Source organism: Podarcis gaigeae (assembly GCF_964106915.1).
Source record: "Podarcis gaigeae genome assembly, chromosome: 11".
In the NCBI taxonomy this organism is placed as follows: Eukaryota; Metazoa; Chordata; class Lepidosauria; order Squamata; family Lacertidae; genus Podarcis; species Podarcis gaigeae.
The window spans coordinates 64,261,339-64,278,641 of NC_139687.1; the positions used below are offsets into that span (position 1 = coordinate 64,261,339).

Sequence of the window (17,303 nt, forward strand, 5' to 3'; positions counted from 1 at the left end):
ATGGGATAGACTGGATGACCTTTGGAAGTCCCTTCCAACGCCACGATTCTATGATTTTTCATTAGATATGATTAAATTGAATTCTTTTTCCCATTTTGGTTTTATCAAATGTCCGCCATTATAATCTGCTTCTAGTAAAAAGTTAAATACTTTAAATAGCTGGCCTATTTATTGCTTAGATGTTGGAATTTTCTCAAATCGTTCAAATTTAATTTTTTGAAAATGCACCACTCCGTGTGGGGGCCCTGCCAATGCTACAGTTCTATGGTTCTGTGATCTGGCACAACCATTCCTTGAACCGTGAAGTCTTTGGACGTTTTCTGCTGCTTTTTCTCCAGGAGGAATCCTCAGGCTGAGGTCTTGAGGCCTCTCTTAGCACCCGGAAGAATCTCCTCCCTAGCCAGTAGGAGGACATTGAGAAACTGCTCTGTCCACGCTGGTCGTTTGCAACATGATAAATGCATCGTGCAATGATAAGTGAAATGTCATGCTTGTACTTTCTCTAAATAAGCTTAGCAGAAGGCTTTGCGGGAGCAACAACAGGGGCAGGGCAGGAAGGAAGGGCAGGGCTGCTGCAGAGGAGCCGTGAGTGCCCAGGAAACTGACCTCACATGTCGCTTGGAAGGTCCAATGCTCTCTGAAGCGGCTAATGCGCAGGATCTCTATTTTCGGTTATGGAGCTGATTTTTTAAATAGCTGTTCAGTGGTAAAAAAAAATATCCTGCTGTGTGAATAGTCTTAATCTTATATAAAAAGAAGAAGTTGGAAACATCTTGTTAGAAAATCGCTTCTGTTTGCCAGAGAGAGAAGAGGCCAACTGGCAGATTGCAAAGCAACTTCATGTTTTTGCTCTAGGTTTAAAATACCTATTTTTGAAAGTTCTGTTGCTCACCGAAGCAGGTGCTGGCTTATGTGCAGAACGCTCCCAAGATCTTCCAGAGGGACTTGCGCATGTTGGGTTTCACCCTCAGAATTCAAGGGGCTTCCTCCCTCCTCGAATGGGAAAAGGTGCAGGCAGCCGCAGCCTCTGCTAACCCACAACCCAGGGTGCCCTCACCTGTTTGAGTGTACAGCACACATCTCAACATATTCTGTTCATGGACTGATCAGACCAGTAGCAATGGCAGCACATGTTTGAGGCCTTTATTATTATAATTACTATATATTTATTTATACACCTCCTTTTTCTCTGACTCAATGTGGCTTCCTGATAAAAATAAGAGCAGCTAAAATCATAGGGAAGAAAGCATTTAAAAACAATGAAACACTGGTAGAATTAAAACTATATATATTGCTACATGCCACCCCAATCTCCAAGCAGTGCCAGATTCCGGAGGTTCCAGGCGCTTCCCCAGGGCTCAGTTTCCTCCAAATGAGGGACAGCAGAGACTGGGGGGGGGGGGAGTGTCTTTAGGATATATGGTTTATTTACACATATATGCGACCTGAGGCTTCGATGATGGGGCTTGCCGCATTAGTAGAATCATAGAATTGTAGATCCAAGAGGGTCCTGCTTCTCCCATAGACATAGCCTTGGATTCCAGCAGAAATCAAGCATGTCTCTCTCTCCCAGGCTTCAGCCTCCAGCCTCTCCCAGCTTTGAGCTCACATGCACCTCAACTCTGGCTTTTGTCCTCCTAACTACCGGCGAGTTCGGGAGGGGCCCCCACGCATTTGTGCTCTGGCACAGAGCCACTTCCTTTGTTACCTTTATGACCCATACTTAGGGGATCCTTAACTGGAAGCTGGCCTGGCTACTTCAGTTGAATCCTTGCTGGATCCAGGAATCCGAAGGGACTCAGGCATACGCTCCCCCCATAACATTATATATAAAGCATATGGAAGCAGTCCTTTCCCCCAAAGCCTGTTGGAAGAAGAAAATCTACACTTGCTGGTGGAAGGACAAGGAGGGAACCAGTTTAATGTCTCTAGGGAGGGAATTCCAAAGTCTTTGCAGATTTACCCCAGTGGAGGAACCTGAGAGGGATGCGGAAGGGCTGAGGAAAAACGGGGGGGGGGGGTCTTCCTCCCCTTGCCCCACGTCATTTCCTAGAGGTTCTTGCAAGTGACCCTTCTCGAATCTAATGGGATGAACGGTTCTAGCAGCTTGAATCCCTCTGCAGCTCATATTGCTTTGTTGATTTGCTACTAGGCTTCTGTTTGCAGTGGCTCAGCCGATTTGCCTTTGCATCCAATCTCACCATCCATGTGTCAGAGAACTGGCAAACTTCTGTTTGCTGGGTGAAGGGTTTTTTTGTGTCTCAAGAGTGCGCAGGCTCCCTGTACCAGCAGAAGTTGGTCCAAGGAACGGTCTTCAGGAGCACCATGAAGCACATAGCCTTTACTAAATTAAATATACATGTATACACTTTGGACAGCGGTAACATGTGAGTGTTCTTGGTGCTTGCCTCAGGAAAAGCTGTTTACACAGGGGCTTGTCCATGATCTTCGGTTACTCTGAGTTTGCCAATGCACTGGCTGTCAGAACCGCTTAGCATTTTTGAAGGCTGGGATTTCCAATCCGTGCTTGTTTCTGGAGGTGTCAACTTCCATTATAATCTGCAGTGAGTCATCTTCCCACTCTTGCAGGCTTGTCTTCTCCACTCAGTTATTCACAACACAAAAATGGTGCAGAAAGATGCTCAGAGCCTCTGAACTTCATTTCTGCGCTCCTGACTTTTGAGACTCCAGATAGTGGCTGCGTTGAAACTGCCTTTTGAAAACTGGGTGGCCAGTGGCATGGCATGGAGTTGCCACCATCTGTACCTGCTGTGGCCAGGAAGTGCTCTGATCCTTGTTCAACAGCACAGATGTAGCAGCTGGAAGACCACCTGGTGTGGAACGTATCAGAATTTGACGGACGAAACCTCCTGCTTCTGACGTTAGGAAAATGTGATATCCCAGTATTGAAGGCCAATATTTAGACTGTGCTCAGCAAAGGATTTGTCATCTGCGGGAATGCATCTTTGCACAAACCGTGAATCTTCAGATTCCAACACAGAGAGCCAAAGACGCTGCCGCTGAGTGATTTTCCATGGTCCCAAATGGTGTAACTGTTTGGAGAAGAATATATAGAACAAATAAGTGCCACTCCCCCCACATCCATGTGCCAAATGAAGTCTCTGTGGTTGGGTAATTAAGTGGAGAGTCCAATATTTGTAGAGACAGATGGCACCTCCCTTCCTTGTTATGAAAGGCACAGCCATCTGGTTGTCATGGAGAAGGCTAACAATGCCTGCTGCACTCAGATACCGTTTGCCCGGGGGCTCCCATGGCAGCCAGGTGATGCCTTTCACTTCCAGGAGCACATTGATAGTTCAGGTGTCGCCCAACCCAGCTTTGGGAAGTCTGGGCTGGATGCAGTCCATCACTGAAGAATCCTTGGCAGGTCCTCTCCCAGCCGCCTTTTGTCCAGGGGAAAAGGGCTTCTGAGGCAGCCCATTTTATTGCAGTGGGATAGATAGGCAATATTGGCCACGGTGGTTTGTTTCTTGGCTGTTTCTTCAGTTCTTCCAGTGAGAGGTAGGCATTCTTCCACTTCTGCAGACAGATGATAGATTTCTTGTTACTTTGCTGCTCATTATTAGATTTTTTACCCCACCCTCCCTTCCAAAAGAGCCCAGGGAAGCAGACAACAAAAAAGGCAAAAATAATACAGATGTTTGGAAGTTTTTTAAATCATCAAGTATCCCCGTGGAACACCCTCCCATCAGATGTCAAGGAGATGAGTAACTATATAGCATGTAGGAAACACCTGAAGGCAGCCCTGTATAGGGAATCTTTTTAAGGTTTAATGTTTTATTATGTTTTTATATATGCTGGAATCCGCCCTGAGTGACTGGGGCAACCCATTCAGATAGGCAGGGTGCAAATAATAAAATTATTATTATTAGAACATCCTTAAAAACATCAAATATTATAAAGGGCCTGGAAACCAAGGCCTTATGAGGAACGGTTGAGGGACCTGGGAACCTTTAGCTTGGGGAAGAGATAGCCGAGGGGTGATCAGATAGCCAGCTTCCAATATCTGAAGCTCTGTTACATGGAAGATGGAACAAGCTTGTTTTCTGCTGCTCCAGAGGGGAGGACCTGAACCAATGGATTCAAATGACAAGACAGGATAGCCTACCTAAACCTTTTGAAGAACTTTCTGACAGTAAGAGCCGTTCCACAGGAGTCACTACTGAGAAGGCCCTGCAGTGCTTCCGAATACCAGTGGCTAGAGGAGGGCTCTTGCGCACAGGTCTTGATTGTGCATTTTGCGCAGGGCAGGCCTGATCCAGCAGGCTCTTCTTCTGTTCTTGTGGCTTGTTGCCACATTGCTAATTTGTGGGTCCTGCCCATAAGTCCCTCAGCCCCACATTGGAGGCAGCACCAAAGGCATCGTAGTGGATGTGGCATTGTCTGTGGGTGCTTGAAATGCACTTATTATTGATGCTTATTAAATAATAATGTGTATTTTGCTTTTTCTGCTTCTCCTGAGTATGTCACTTTGCCCGGTGTTTTGGAGAGGAATGGAAGCAGGTGAATGGCATGGCAGATGTAGGTTAATACACTGCCAAGTCAGCAAGATACTTGTTCTGCTGTAGGCTATACACTCTCTCCTGCCGTGTGGCAGAAGCTGGGGTAGGGAGACAAAATCAGCCAGTACCAAGTGCTGAACTTCTCTTTCAAATCAGTCTTGACGAGGGCAGATGCTTCTGTGTAGTATGACGGCTGCTAACATGATTTACAGAATAATCCGGATCAGCACAGTGTCTGAATTGGGGTCTGGCTGAGAGGTGCACCGATGCCCCCTGAGCTTTCCTGATGGCCAGGTGAATCCTTTTCAGCCCAGCAGAATCCCCAAACTCTCTTTGTTGCAGAGCTCTTCAGGCACCCAGCATAGAGGTCCTTTTAAAGACATAAGACCCTTTTTGTAAGTCACAGAGTTTTGGGCATTCTCACCATCAGTTTTACAAACTCCAAGGCTTAACTATTTTAACCTTAAAAGGTATTTAAAAGAAGAAGAAAGGTATCTCTGCATAGAAGATGAAAAGAGACATGAAAGTGATTACTTTGCTCCTGAAATTGGCATATAAGTGTAGGAGGCATATACCTTGAGTTACAGTATTAGGAAAATGCCAAAATTTGATCTACAGTTTCACCATAATGCTTTCTTAGAGAGGTATAAAGTGGCCATTTTGATCACCAAGTCTCTTATGTAGAGTTATTTGGGTCAGGCTAGGCCCACCTTCAAATCTCTGATTCTTTCCTGAACTGGTAAAGGTAAAGGACCCCTGGATGGTTAAGTCTAGTCAACGGTGACTATGGGGTGTGGCACTCATCTTGCTTCAGGCCAAGGGAGCCGGCATTTGTCCACAGACAGCTTTCCAGGTCGGCTGGCCAGCATGACTAAACCACTTCTGGCGCAACGGGACACCATGATGGAAGCCAGAGTCCACGGAAATGCCATTTACCTCCCCGCTGCAGTGGTACCTATTTATCTACTTGAACTGGTGTGCTTTCAAACTGCCAGGTTGGCAGAAGCTGGAACACAGCAACGGGAGCTCACCCTGTCGCGGGGATTTAAAATGCCAACCTGATTGGCAAGCCCAAGAGGCTCAGCGCCAACCATGTCCCCCTTTCCTGAACCCGTGAACCTTTAAGCCAGTGATGGAGAACTAAACTCTTGTGTTTGTCAGTTTCCCATAGGAATAGCTGGTGGACCACGGAGAATCAATTTCCTAAAGCAGGTAGATTAATTGGGGGAAAGCTCTGAGCTAATGTGAATTACAAAAAGCAGTTAACAGGCTTAGCTGAATCGGTTGCCCAAGAGATGACTGACACCAACTCATTGAGAGCTCTAGCCGTGGCCCAACGGTTTGAGAAGGAGGAGGGCAACAGAGATGGCAAGATCGCTCCCGACCAAGAAAAAGATAGACGAAGGTGCAGAATTGTTTTTGTTGCCCCACCAGCTGGATTTCAACTAAATACTAGGATGAGCTGGTGGCGTGAGCTGGTGCTTTGAGTGAGAGAGGCTGCCTTGGAAGGAAGGTCAGGAGCTGCCAGGAAGCAAAGCCTCTGCCGTATGAAGAACATCTGCCCTGGCAAAGATTAAACCCGCTTGCTGTTTGTTAGGTGAAACGATGAACATCCCTGATAACTCCAATGCTTGTAGCTTCTGTTTATTTACAAGGATACCTGGCTTTTCTTCCCTCCTGGAAGGCACCGTGCTTTGGTGGGAAATTTCACAGACGGTCTCCCCTCCAGATACTGGCCAGACTCAGACCTACGTCAGCTATAAACTCCCCCAGGAGCCCAGGCGACGAGTGATTGATGAAGGGCCCAAAAGCAGAAATGCAACCTAGGTGTGCTCAGAGACCACTAATCTCCGTGGAAAAAAGGGAGTGGGAAGCCTCCCGCTGCTTGTCGGATTAAACGGGTATTCTTGCAGCCGTGATGAGGCAAGGTGCTGAAGCTCATTTGGGAAGGCTGTGTGCCTTCTCTACCTGAGTTGTCTCCAGACCTGCTGTGCTGTGTTCCTGTGAGCAGGTTTTGCTTGTTAAGTTTGATTAGGGGCTGCCTGCACTCTGCCTGCGGCTCCGACAGACCCACCTCGGCTGCCAGAGAGGAATGACTAATCGGCGCAGCTTCAAGACACAAAGGGAGATGATAGTTTTCTGAGAGTCCCTCTCTGGGAACATGGCAGCAGCGTTCAGCCCTTTGGATTCCACACAGCCTCCAGCCTTTGCTGTGGTCTCTCCCAGCTCCCCTCCCGATCCTGGCACCATTGAGCCTTCTTTGTAGCATTAATTGGAAGGTGTTGGTCTCTCCAGAAGATCTGAGTCATTTTACAAGGGGGCCTTAGCCAAGCGGGAGAGGGAAGCAAGAAGTATTTCTTGCAAGCTGGACTAGCGACAGAGATGCTTTTGGGCATTTCTCTGCAGAGGTTTGTGTGGCTGGTTTGTAGCTTTTAAACTCAAAGGAACATCGTGTCTTCAGGATCCTCTCGCTGGCGTGTGGGTGGGTGGCTGGAACAAAACAGCCCTGGGTGCTTTGAAGACCCTTATTTCAAAGGTCTCCTCTTTGCTTTCTACACAACCCGTTATAAAAGTGTAGATGTGGGATCAATGGCAGTCCAGCTGGCTTCCTGTGCTGCTGGGAAGTCGTGCTATGCGATAACTTTTTAGTTTTAGTCACAGGGTTTTGGGAAATAAGCCATCACAAGGCTTTGGAGGAGAGCGGCAAAGATGAGAAATGTTTTCTGTGCCTGACTAGGATGGGGAAAGTCCAGCTAGGAAGAGAAAAGTTGGTGCATCCCGGAGGGTGGGGAAGCCGCTGCTGACCAGAGTCAAGGCGTTTAAAGTTCTGGATTCAAACTCGGGCTTGAGCTGGGGCACAGCTGAGTGGCAACTCCCAAGTTTGATTCCTGGCAGCTCAGTTGAAAAGGATTTTGGGTGGCAGTGCTGTGAAAGGCCTTGGGGAGCTGAGCAGCCTGATTTCGCCTAAGGAGGCTTTGTGCGTTCAGCTGACTCACAGAAGGTGGGATCTCTTTCCCCATGAGATGCTTCGAAGAAGAGACTAGCACTTCCATGGTTCATTTTGTGAGACTGAGGAATCCAGCCATTGCAGGCCTGGCTGGACCTTACAGACCCAACAGATGCATTCCATCTTCAGACTGTTGAAAACCAGGGGCTCAGTTTAGTAAGCCAATAACCAATTTAATAGCGCCTGGGCTGTCAGATACTTGCTCATAGAAACCTCCCCAGCCTTGTTTTGTTAAATGTTTTGTGATGGCTCTTTGGGGTGTTGGCAAATGTATTACTAAAATGTGACATGGCTGAGATGAAAGACTCCGTGTTGGTGAAGGACTTGTCAAACAATTTACTATCGTTGTGTGAATTTATGTGACCTATAAAAAGCTCAAGCAAGCATTTTTTTTTTAACCTCTCCTTCCCCTTTCCTAAAGAAACCCCCAAACCAAACAGACCTGCTATTAATATTTGCTGCTGATCCAGCCCGGTAAGATGAAAAGCTCATGCTCCAATTGTGTGCTAAGTCATTAGTTTCCTGCAGTGTGGATTCCTGTAAAGCCTCTCCCAACCCAGGTTTGTTGCTCCAGATCCGCACATGCCAGGAGTTTGGGAGTAGGAGGACCATCCACCTCTCCTCCGCCACTGCCGAAATACTGCCCTGCCAGTTCCTGGAATGGTCTTCCAGTTGTCCATTTTTGCCAAATCTCGAAAAGCACATCATATAAAAACAGCTGGGCCATAGGAAAGAGAAGAGAAGCAGCTGCTCTTTCAAGAGAGCATAAGAAATACTTGCAAATATTCCCTGGGAAAGGGAGCCCATAAGTGGAGGGTCCTTAAGGCCTGGGTCTGTGTTGGGAAGCAGGGAATGGAAGTGAGGTGGCAGTTCTGTATTTTTTCATGCTGTTTTGATTTAAAATTGTATCTGGATTTTTAATCTGTATTTCTGTTCCGGGAAACGACTTTGAGACCCTTGGTGAGAAATCTAAATTTAAAATAAGTATTGGAGATGGTGTCTTTGCAAACAAAAACAGTAGACTATTACAAGTAGTAAATAGTGGTGGTAATTGGAGTAATAAAAAGTTCACACTGTGATAACATTCAGTCATAGGTTTTATTTTCACTTCTGTAAGGTTATTTTGGCACAAAGAAAAAAATATGAAAGAACCACCTCCCTCTTTATTTTAGGGTTCACCCCAATTGAAAATTGTCTATGAATAGGTTTAAACTGTGTCGGGAGATCTCCCTGAAGGCAGAGTTAGAAATTAAGGGCCAGTTTTCACAATGGAGGTACACAGAGCAGATTCCTCCCAGGATCTGTATTTTGATCTGTCTAATTTACTCCTAAAAGGAACTGTCATCATTTGGTGTTTGGTGGTGGGCTTGGGATGAAGAGAAGAAAAGCGCTGCACACAAATCCCGGCTGAATTTTGGAGTTCCCCACCACCACATGAGCAATAGCTCCGAAGGCTTTGGCAGTAGATCAGACAAATCCGTAGAGAATAGGTTTATCATGACTTTTCAATTAACTTCAAGCGCTGCTGGGCTCTGGCTGGCCATTGCTGAATGTTTTGAGCTTCCCCACAAAGGCAATGCTCATGTAGGGATGGCAACAGAAAGGTCATGAGTTGGTGGGAGAATGAAAAGCGAGGACTTGGGGGGGGGGGCTGAGGTGAAGGGATCAGGGTGGGGAGATGGAACGAGTGCAAGGGGTGTTGCACTGGGGCAGAAGGGGCTTCCTTAAGATGGTGACACTGGACAAGTGGATTTGCCATTTCAACACTTCACTAAAAAAAAGAGTGTTGTTTTCTGCTGAATGAATGGCTGTACAGTGACCTGCTTAATGTGGGCAGGGTCTGCTTAAGGGATGGGCTGTCCATTAATTCAAAGATTGACTTGGCAATCTTCAATATTCATGTACAATTTTCCATCTTCTCACAAGTTAAGAAGTCCTCAACAGGTGGTAAGTTGCTGAAAAATGTAGGATATTGTCATGGCAAAAATAAACATGTTTTAAATTTTAAGCTTCTGCCCAGCAAACATATCATCAAATCCTTCTCACTTGTCATATTTATCTATGCTTTTTCCATTCCTATTTTTTGCTTCCATTTGTTGCATGCAGGCAGCTGGAGTTATTTCGGATGGGGAGAAGAGCAGAGTATGTAACACTTTAATAATAATTTCTTTCTAGTTCTCCGGTTCAGAATTGCTTCCCCATGCTCCAGGCTGAGGATATCTCGGGTATTCATGCATAAGAGTGAAATGCAATCGACCTTCTGCTACTTTTTACTTTGTTGAATTCCGTTATTGTGTGTGCCCATCCTACCATGCCTCTCCCTTGCAATGTGAACTAATGAATGGTACCTTAGAATAGGGATGTTCTCTTGCCTGGTGCCTTTGTGGGCAACGGGGCGTCCCCGATAACCCCCAACACAGCAACTGCCATGGGTCTGAGAAGCAGAAGCTGCTCTGTCGCTTTTGTTCCCAATTGCGAAAAACAAAAATGGCTATTGAGCATAAAAGGACAGGCTGCTAATCCACCAGGAAAGGTCTAGAGTGTGTCCTGTTTCTCAGGATCAGGAAAAATGCTGCTCTCCCCCCGGGGGAACCGGATTCATCCCTGGTCCTCCTTCATGTGCCCAGTGCTTGTATGCATTTCTCCTTCTGTTTGTCATGTGCCCCTCCTCATTAACTCTAGACCCCTCTCCCCCCTTTTCAGATAGATAAGAGACCTGTCCATGTTGCAAATTTTTGGTGAAGCTTCAGTTTCCCAGTGTTGCCCAATTGCACCATGAGGAGTGTTCTGGGGCCAGGGTTGGGGGGGGGGGCGAAGCTTTGCTTTCTTGCCCTGCCACCTTCCTCCGAGTAGAAACTTGTGCCTTTCCCACCAGATGGGCCTTCAAATGCCAGGGTGGGGGGGACGAAGCCAGCAGGCTCAGCCTTCCCTGCCTCCCGCTTGCTCTTTTGAAAGTCAGATCGGTGTGTGGCATTCGCCAAAGTGACAGGCGTGCTCTCCTCCTACCCGTATACCTTGCAGAGCAGTGAGAGGTTTTCACAAAGAATAACAATCTCGCAGTCGAGGAGTCGTCCCCCCCCCCCCCCGAGATCACATAATCCCAACCTCGCCCTCTGGGCTGATTAACTCGGTGCTGTGGGCAGATTGTGGAGGCCACTCTGATGCGAAGCCCTGTGAGCGGTGACATTTGCTGGTGCTGAGGAGCCTGTGCCTGTCTCCTCTACACTGCCTGGCACCGGTGTCCCCATTAATACAGAGCGTTGGCCCTTTGGGAGTTTCCCGAGGAACCTGCTCTGCTGAGTTGAGGAGGAGGATTAATTCTCTAACAGGTTGTTGTCAACTGGTGATCTCAAAGCAAGAGGCTTGCGGAGTTGAAACCCCCCCTTGCCAGGTGTGTGCACCTTGGGGGTCCCGGGTGGCACGAGGCTTGGCCAGTGGGCCTCTTCTGCGCAAGGCTTTAATGCAGGGTGTGCCCATATGCACCTTCGCTTTTGTTTCTGTCCTTCTCTTCCACCCTCTGGGATCAGAAGTGCCCCTGCTTGCGGGAGAGAAGGCAGGTTTTCTGCCAGACCTCTCAGCGGAGCCCCAGCAGTGTCCGTGATGGGAGAGGATGCCCCCATCTTCCTCTCTGGCAGCAACAGACCCCTCTCCGCTGCCAAGCGTGGGGTGCAGAGCCACTCTGTTCATCTCCCCGGGGAGCAGCAGGGAAGCAAAGCATTCGGAGGTGCTGTGAGTTTAGCGTTGGTTCCCTGGAGCTGCTGGAGATTTCTCCCAGCTAGTGTTTCCTCAGTACAATGGGAGGGGGGGGCATGTGCAAAATGTCCTGCAGCCCGTTCAGTAGCCTCTGTCGCTGCAGAGCAGATTTTCCCCCAAGTGGCAGCAGCAGTGGGGAGGTAGAGGGCAGGCTGCTTCTGTTTTTCCAGCAAACATCAGATGAGGAATGGGCAAGCCCTCTATTTCTGGGGAAGCTCTTATCTTTTTTGACAGGATCTACTTTTGTGGACTGCCACGTTGAGACAAGGCTCTTGGTGTGGAGTCGCACTCATCCTGAATGCCTGCTGTTCTCTTGTGGAAGAGAAGACGCTTAAAACTCACATTCACACTGCAGCTCTCCCACTCATCCCACCTTGACATTCAGTTGCCTGGATTTCAGGAGGGAATTTTTTTAAAGAAAACCTTTCTTAAAGGCTAATGGGGGAGTAATTAGGTTTTCAGTCTCCTTTTCCATGTGAAAGGCAGCCTTCCCTTGCTTTGGAGAGAAGCAGTGGGAGAAGACGTAAATGTCTGGCCATAGAATTCTCACAAGCCCTTTAATGATGATGATAATAATAATAATAATAATAATAATAATAATAATAATAATAATAATAAATAGGGCAGTCATAGCCAGAGAGCCACCCTCTCTTTTCACTCAGCGCCTTTTGCCCTTTTAATATGAGCAGAAGACTGTCTTTCCCCGTAAACCTTTTAAAGATCTCGCTGCATTGTGCCTCTGTGTTGTGAAATGTGTTTCAAAGATTTGTTGTTCATGAGACATTTGGACCTTTTAAAGAGAAGATGTTCTGCCAGCCCCTCTCACAATAAGTGCTGTTCCAGTGCTTGCTGGCAAGGTTCCAGGATCAATAAACTGTTGGACTGTAGAAAAGCTTGCACACACACACACACACTGTTGATTTGTCAGTTATTTTGAGAACACATTGCCTGTAAGTTTTGTCTCCTCTGCCTGGCTTCTCATCCTCCTCATGCAGACATTAGCTGGGCAGTCAGGCCTGTGGTAGTGGCAAGGGACCCCACGCTAGACACAAACTCAAGCACAACAAATCAAAGGGCTTGTGAAAATGGACACTATTTTGAGACTAGAGCCATGCTTTGCGCTTAGAAAATGACTTGGGATTCCCTCTCCCTCCAGCTCTGCTTGGAGGGGCCTTTCCTTTCTTTAGTTGCTACTCTAACCTCTTCATCCCTCTTTCTCTTTGCTTCCTCTCTTCCCCCAGCCCAGACTCTAGGTGGTAGTAGCACCCTGGTGAACATGCCGCTGTGGGATGTGAGCCTCTGAGCCCTTCTTCGTTCTAGACTGTGCATGAATACCACGTGGTCTCGCAAAATGGAGCATGCCTCTCTCCCCTCCCCAGACCTGGTTCATTCTTCAGAGCTGCTTGTGTGAAACTGTTCATCCAGGTTGGGGTGAGGGCAGAAAAAGTCTTTGCCTGGCCTGAGATGCTGGTGGAGACAGGGGCTTGAGCGTCAGACAATTCAGTGATTCTTCTATTGGGGGAGACTGTTTTGAAGCCAGAATGGAGGCACTGGTAAAATACAAAGCATCCAGTTTGGTTTCTGCTCTTTTCTTTTCGTAAACCGCTTTGAGGTTTTCTACAGTTAAGCGGTACATAATTTTTTATGAAATCAATCAATCAAGAATCAATCAATAATCAATCAATCAATCAATCAATCAATCAATCAATCAAAGCAGCACACCCAGAGGTGGTTGGGGAAGTTGTTGTCACTCTGCCTTGTCTGTGGAATGAAAATGCAATTGGCTTCCGCGTGGGGTTTCTCATTCACTGCCCTCCACCCTCCTCCTCCTCCTCCTCCTGCCCCTCAGGGTAGTGCCTGAAATGCTTTTTATGACATCTGCATCTCCCTCCCATGTAGGAGACCCCCCCCCAACACCACAGACGTTAGATTATTTTTCTTGGAACAGGGGGGCCCTTCTTGGTGAAGCCCCCCTCCACCTCCTCTCCTTGCAGTTATGGTGATGTGTTGTCACCTATTCTCAAACATTTGCTTATGTAATTAAAATACCCATACTAGTGTTTCTTTAAAAGTAAACTTGCACATTAGTTGACTGTTTTAAAATCCCAAAACAATATACTCAAGAATTAAAAAAGAAAACCTCCATACAGTACGTAATAAAACAACATAGCCTCCTAATAAAAAAAACAACAACAATTCTGTGGTTGCTCAGGGGTCAGTACCGCTCATCTGAAAATGCTTAGCTAGGGGGAAAGACACGGAAAGAATTAACATTATTGACACAGGCCTTGTTTCCAGGGGCAGGGGGCTTGCTCCACATGGCATGGCAGATGCCACCATGCTCAAAGACCCTTCTTCAGGAAGCCACACTTTAAATCAGATCAGGGTTAGCAGTGAAAATCACCCCCTTGAGGTGACACATCAAATGATGGAGATGGCCTCCTAGAAAACCTGCTGAAGGCACAGTCCTTTTAAAACAACTCCCAAGGGACCCCATGAGCATGAGCGGGAGCTCTTGTTCACTCCCGTGTGGCGATGGTCCCAGGAGCAGGACGTTTGCCTGGGATGATGTTCTAGAGCTGTAACTGAGCACTCAGACCAAGACCCCAGGCTCACTCTCACCAGGAAATCAAGGTGGAGAGCCATGGCTCAACTGCTGCAGCTTCTCTCTCAGTCTCACAAACCTGCTCAAGCAAACATGGAGCAAAACCAGGAACATTTTGGGCTTTCAGGTGGTGGTCTCATTTTGGGATACTGCCCCTTCCTTTGCACATCAAGAAACACCCTCAAGGGGTACTTTGTTCTGCCACATTGGTTGCCTGCTCAGATACAGATGTACTTTTGAAAGGGACTTCGTCTCTCCTTTGAAGAAAGAGAGAGAAATTGATAATTGCTCTTCATTTATATTTATATTCCACCAAACAGCCAAGATAAGCACCTTCATGTGAATCCAGAAATTTTAGTGTACTGAAATTAGCCCTTTCCCCTAGCAGATGAGCAAGAATGCTTCCACCCAAGGCAGCTTAAAAAGCAGGAGGTGGTGTCATTTCCAGCATGGACAATCAAATTACTCCAGAGAAGTTGAAAGCCTGTTTGAAGTTGTTCTTGGCTAAGGATGCTTCATATTCTGTTTTTTCTTCCTTATTAAGATGCATGTTGCAATTCCACTTTATGTCGGGGGGAGGAGCAGGCTGGCTGGGCGGGGGGGGGGGGGCAAGGAACAGCTTGTTTCTGTAGAAACTAGCCCTTATATTGAATAAATGGAAGAGAGTCTGGAACCAAAAGGGTTGTAAGAAGCAAGCCCTGTTCCATTTCTGGTGGGCAGTTTTGCCTGGGCTCTCCAGACCACAAATTCAAGTGAGGCAGAGGAGCTGCCAACTATACCATGCGGATGCTGGAAGAGGCGTCCGGCATCCTGGCTCAGATCTGCCCTCTTCAGACAGTGCTTCTGTTAGATTGTCCTCCCTCCGTTGCTCGGTGGTGGTTGTAGCTTGTGGGTCGATGTTGCGTAGTGACTTTCCTGCAGTCCCTCCTTTGAGCTCTGCAAAAGTTGCCAGTTCTCCTTACCATTCCCACTTTGTCAACCAAAAAAGAAATACTTAAGCTGTGATCACCCTAGGCAGAGCATGAGCACTCGCAAGAACAACCTGCCAGCACATCCTGCCAGTTTGTTCCTGCTCCCCTTCCCTCTGCCCCCCAGCCCTGGGCAACTTCCTGGGAGGGATGGAGCTGCCATTCAAGCTAGAGCTTTAGTGTCCTTCCTTTCCCCTTGGGCGATGTTTACTTGTTGTTTGTTTCAGTGGCCACCTTTTAAAATACTCCTAAATGGAAATGTTGGCAATTGTGCACACAAGGTATTTCTCAATGCACCATCACAGATGCTTTCTCCTTCCTGGCTCCCAAATGTGCCACAACTGTCCTTTCCACTAATGCTTCCTCCCCATTCCTGGTTGGAGAGATGCTGCTTAGCTGAGGGCTCCTTGGAAGAGGTCTAGGAAGAGAGGGGAGAAGCAGGGCAGTGCTGCCTCCTGCAACCCTGCATCTCCAGTGAGCAGCTTCCCTGGGAAGCCAAGAAGCTCTTCCTTTAGGCTGCCCTTTACTTTGTCTCGTAAGGCAAACAAGCTCGCTTGAAAGGTGTTTTTGTCTGAAGTGTCCCGATCTTGGATTGGGAGACGCGCTCAACCTTCTCCTGTCTTCTAGCTTTTGAAGACCATGATAGTGCTGTGGATGACAGAGACAGCGACTACCGCAGTGAGACCAGCAACAGCATTCCTCCCCAGTACCACACCACCTCGCAGCCCAATGCTTCGGTGCACCAGTTCCCCGTGGCTTCCCGCCTGCAGCAGCAGGGGGTCCCCCGAGAGTGCTGTGTGGAGTCCCTGCACGGCTATGATTTGGATTACCACGAACGAGCAGCCATCAGGTAGGTACCCCCTTGGAACCAGGGCGTTTTCTTTTCCCCAACCACAAATTTATTGGCAGGAGAAACTCACCGTAAGCTACCAAGACTGGGGCTGGCTGCTTCAGACTATCTTGTGGTCAGGTTCTTAAAAGAAAAGCCATTCTGCTGCTTCAGGGGTGACAGAAGAGCAGTGAGCAACAGCTGCCAGACACGGATCCCGCCCCCCCCCCCAGAATAGCCCAATGGGAGCAAAGAGAGCTTTGCAGCTGAGCCTCCTCCTTGCGAAGCAGAGCTGGTGGTAAGCAGCTCTTTTTGCTGTGGAATTTTGGGATCCCCAGGTTGTCGCCCTGAGAGACCAAGAGTGACTGACAATATGTGGATCAGTTTCACTTGAGATTGCAAGGCGTGCTGACCCTCAGGATACCCCTCTTGCTGAGATTTGGCTTCCGTTGTCTCTCACCCATCCAGACTCCTGGCATGATTGCGCAACCACCAGTCCCACACGCCACACACTTGCTTTCACTTTCCATTTTACAATGCTAAGCTGTTTGAACCTTCTGTGTTGCTCTTGTCCTTCACGTCTCCCAACGTCTCCTTGCCTTTTTGAAGAAGGCGCCATAGCTTAGACTCCACTGTGAGTGGCCGAACTGACCTGGAATCTGCATCACAGTCAAGTCAAATGACAAGCCGCCAGCTGTCATTAGAGAGCCGCCACTCACTAGAGGTGTCTGATAGGTGGGTGACCCTCTCCGAAGCCTCTGTGTCCGTGTCTCGTGACGTGGCTTTGGTCTGCTGGGGTTCCTGAGCTGGCTATCAGTGTTTGCATGAATTCATCCTCTTCCAAGTATAGTTGCCGGCTGGCTGTTTTCTGTTGCTTCTCTTGTTTCAACTGGGTTTTTGTTTCTCTTGAACATTTGTACCAGCCCTCTAAAGAGAGAACTGATGCAAATCATTAGCTTTCCTCCAAACTAGGCCTTTAGAATCTTAGATCTATCTAATTTATCCTCATATAATTACTTTGGTTTCTAATTGTCCTGTCAATACTGTAGCTAGAGTTTTTAGGATTCATGTTTTCAACTCTGACTTGCCCATCATAATCTTGTTTGTGCTGTCCACATGGTTAATGGAAGTAACCCCAAATAATAATTGGAACAGTTCCTCATTTTGCGCCTTATCAACATGATTGTTGTTTTTAATTTATTTACCTCTAGCGATAAACCACAAGTAAGATAATGGGTTTTTCCTGTTTTGTTGTTTTGTCACATTGCAAATTTAATTAATTGATGCACTTTATTGTGTGCTTAGTGTAATAGCTTATTATTAGTCTGTTGCAAATGCCCCTTCTTAAAATCAGGAGGTAAGAGTCCTGCTGGATCAGGCCACTGGCCCTCCTTCTCCAGCATCCTGTTCTCACAGTGACTGACCAGATGCCTGGGAGAAGCTCAGAAGGAGGACCTGAGCTCCAGAGCCCTCCTCTCCTCTCCTGCAGTTTCCAGCAACTGGGGCTCAGAAGCATCTCTGCCTGCCACCGCGGAGGCAGAGCAGAGCCGTCATGGCTAGTAGACTTTGATAGCCCTTCTCCCCCATGAATTTGTCTAATCCTCTCTTAATCCAAGTT

At 47.5% G+C, this 17,303-nt stretch overlaps 1 protein-coding gene across 16 annotated transcripts in view; it reads left to right on the forward strand.

The window, feature by feature from the left end:
• UNC13B (unc-13 homolog B) overlaps positions 1-17,303 on the forward strand; it is a 156,312-nt gene that overhangs the window by 33,337 nt on the left and 105,672 nt on the right. For 6 of the 16 annotated variants that reach the window (XM_083702528.1, XM_083702512.1, XM_083702523.1 and 3 more), the window contains exons 8-10: positions 9,637-9,672; positions 15,484-15,706; positions 16,295-16,420. In XM_083702528.1, coding sequence (XP_083558654.1) covers positions 9,637-9,672; positions 15,484-15,706; positions 16,295-16,420 — 385 coding nt within the window. The remainder of the gene's footprint in view (positions 1-9,636; positions 9,673-15,483; positions 15,707-16,294; positions 16,421-17,303) is intronic. The other 10 variants (XM_083702524.1, XM_083702514.1, XM_083702516.1 and 7 more) reach the window with 4 other exon arrangements.